We start from the raw sequence: 1764 nt of genomic DNA, 5'->3' as shown, positions 1-1764 counted from the left end.
CTGCTAACAACATACCTAAGAGAGGCGCCCGTGGGGACCCCGCAATTCCTTCCCCTCTCGGAGGGGGCCGGACGGAGGCGTACCCCGAGGGCCACACTCTTTCCTTCGCATAGCGGCCACTCTTCGGATCGCTGGTCGAGCGACCCGGGGGATGCCCCGCGCGCCTGACCCAGGCGCGAAAACGAATCTGCGAGGCGCGGCCGCTCATGCGGCCCGATGGGGAGGAACGGGGCGGACTACGGGGATCGGCTTCTTACGCAGCCCTTCCTTGCAGCGAGCCCCCCCCCAACCCACCCGCGCTAGGTCTCGGGTTTGACGCATGGGGTCCCTCCCGCGAAACTCGTGAACTAGCCGGGGCAGTCGGAGAAAGAAGGGGCAACTCCGTGCACTGACGGTCGGCCGTCAGAAACCACGCCTGCGTGGATCGCGTCACACCAATCCTCGCTACCCAACGCGGCCAAAGGATATCCAACCTCGAGAACCTCGAGAGAATCCTTGCGCCTTGCCGATCCGCACCTACCTAGGCTCTTGGGTGGGGGGGGGGTGCCCACTCTTCACAACGAACCTTGGTTGGAGTCGGTTATGCTGACGCTCGGCGCGCCGCTCGGGGCACCCGGGAAGGATAAGATCGTCCACCGCGGCGTTGATGAGAATGGCCGCCAGTGGGCGGTCGCGCAGCTGAAGCGGCTTGGCGCTGGTGCAGTGAGAAAGCTGACTGCGGAAGTGAGCTTCCTGCGGCGGGCGGCTGCAGCAGGCCTCGCACCGCAAGTGTCCACCGAGCTCAGCGACCTACCGAAGGGACGGCTCGTGACCGAGCTGTGCGACGGCGGTACCCTGAAGGACGTGCTGCGCAGGCAAGATGGCGCGCTTCGGCGCGACCAACAGCAGCGCCTCGTCGAGATCCTTGAGGCGCTAGGCGGACCGACTCGCGACGGCGACGGGGCGGCGAGCCGGGTGGCGGGGTGCGGGGAGGAAGGAGGGGACGCGCCGCGAGAGGGGGGGAGGGGCGCTCTCATGTCTGGCTGGCCCGCCGCGACCCCCACGGGGTCGGGATGGTCGGTGGTGCTGCTCTAGGCGGTCGTCCCGTGGAGGAGCCCCCCCTCCCCTCCCCCCTCCCCCTTCCCTGTCCGGCCAACGCGGAGCACATACCCTCTTGCTACCCCCTGCAGGTGAGGGAAAGGCACAACTCAGAACGATGGGCTTGCCCATCCCGGAGTGGTTCGATCCCACACAAACCCGAGACGGTGACGGGAGCTATCTGATCTCAGGCCCGGTTGGAGGGTAGTGCCCCGTACCATGCGGAATCGACCCTATCCAGTGCTCAAGTGCTCAAGGCTGTGAACCTCTCACAGGCCAGCGCACAGCGCCATAGCAGGTATTTTCTTCTCAATAACAAGGCTGTGAACGCGGTGTGTGAACGCGGTGCCATCGTTGAAATGAGCGTCTCGCCCGCGCCGGGGAAGCTGGGCGACCAGTTCGCCGGCCCGGAGCTGGAGAGGTACCGCGAGCTCTTCAAAGGAGCGCGCAACGGCAACGCGTCCGCCGTCGCATCGCTCCTCAAGGGAGGCATCAACGTCAATGTTGAGGGCCCTCGAGGCACGCGACCCCGCCTTCCTCCCGCCGCCCGCGCCAGACCGGCCGCGGCACACTCGCGCTGCGCCTCCCGACACCCGCGCACAGCCCGGGCCGCAATCCCAGCCGCCGTTTTCTCTCTGCGCCGCCGGCTAATCACCGCATCCTTGCGGCACGCCGTTTTTGCCCTCG

The 1764-nt window shown here is 67.0% G+C and overlaps 1 protein-coding gene across 1 annotated transcript; it reads left to right on the top strand.

Moving 5' to 3' along the window:
* Positions 1 to 403: 403 nt before the first annotated feature.
* EMIHUDRAFT_373591 (hypothetical protein) lies at positions 404 to 1323 on the top strand. Its single transcript, XM_005782055.1, has one exon. The coding sequence runs from the start codon at positions 583 to 585 to the stop codon at positions 1072 to 1074; it is 492 nt and encodes a 163-aa protein (XP_005782112.1). The 5' UTR covers positions 404 to 582; the 3' UTR covers positions 1075 to 1323.
* Positions 1324 to 1764: the final 441 nt, after the last annotated feature.

Source organism: Emiliania huxleyi, assembly GCF_000372725.1.
Source record: "Emiliania huxleyi CCMP1516 chromosome Unknown EMIHUscaffold_1935, whole genome shotgun sequence".
NCBI lineage: Eukaryota > Haptophyta > Isochrysidales > Noelaerhabdaceae > Emiliania > Emiliania huxleyi.
The sequence above is the reverse complement of the archived record's forward strand: the minus strand, read 5'-3'. Positions and strand labels throughout refer to the sequence as shown.

Bases quoted from the DNA above. Each gene is read 5' to 3' on its own strand.
- EMIHUDRAFT_373591 (XM_005782055.1), top strand. From the start codon at position 583: ATGCTGACGCTCGGCGCGCCGCTCGGGGCACCCGGGAAGGATAAGATC.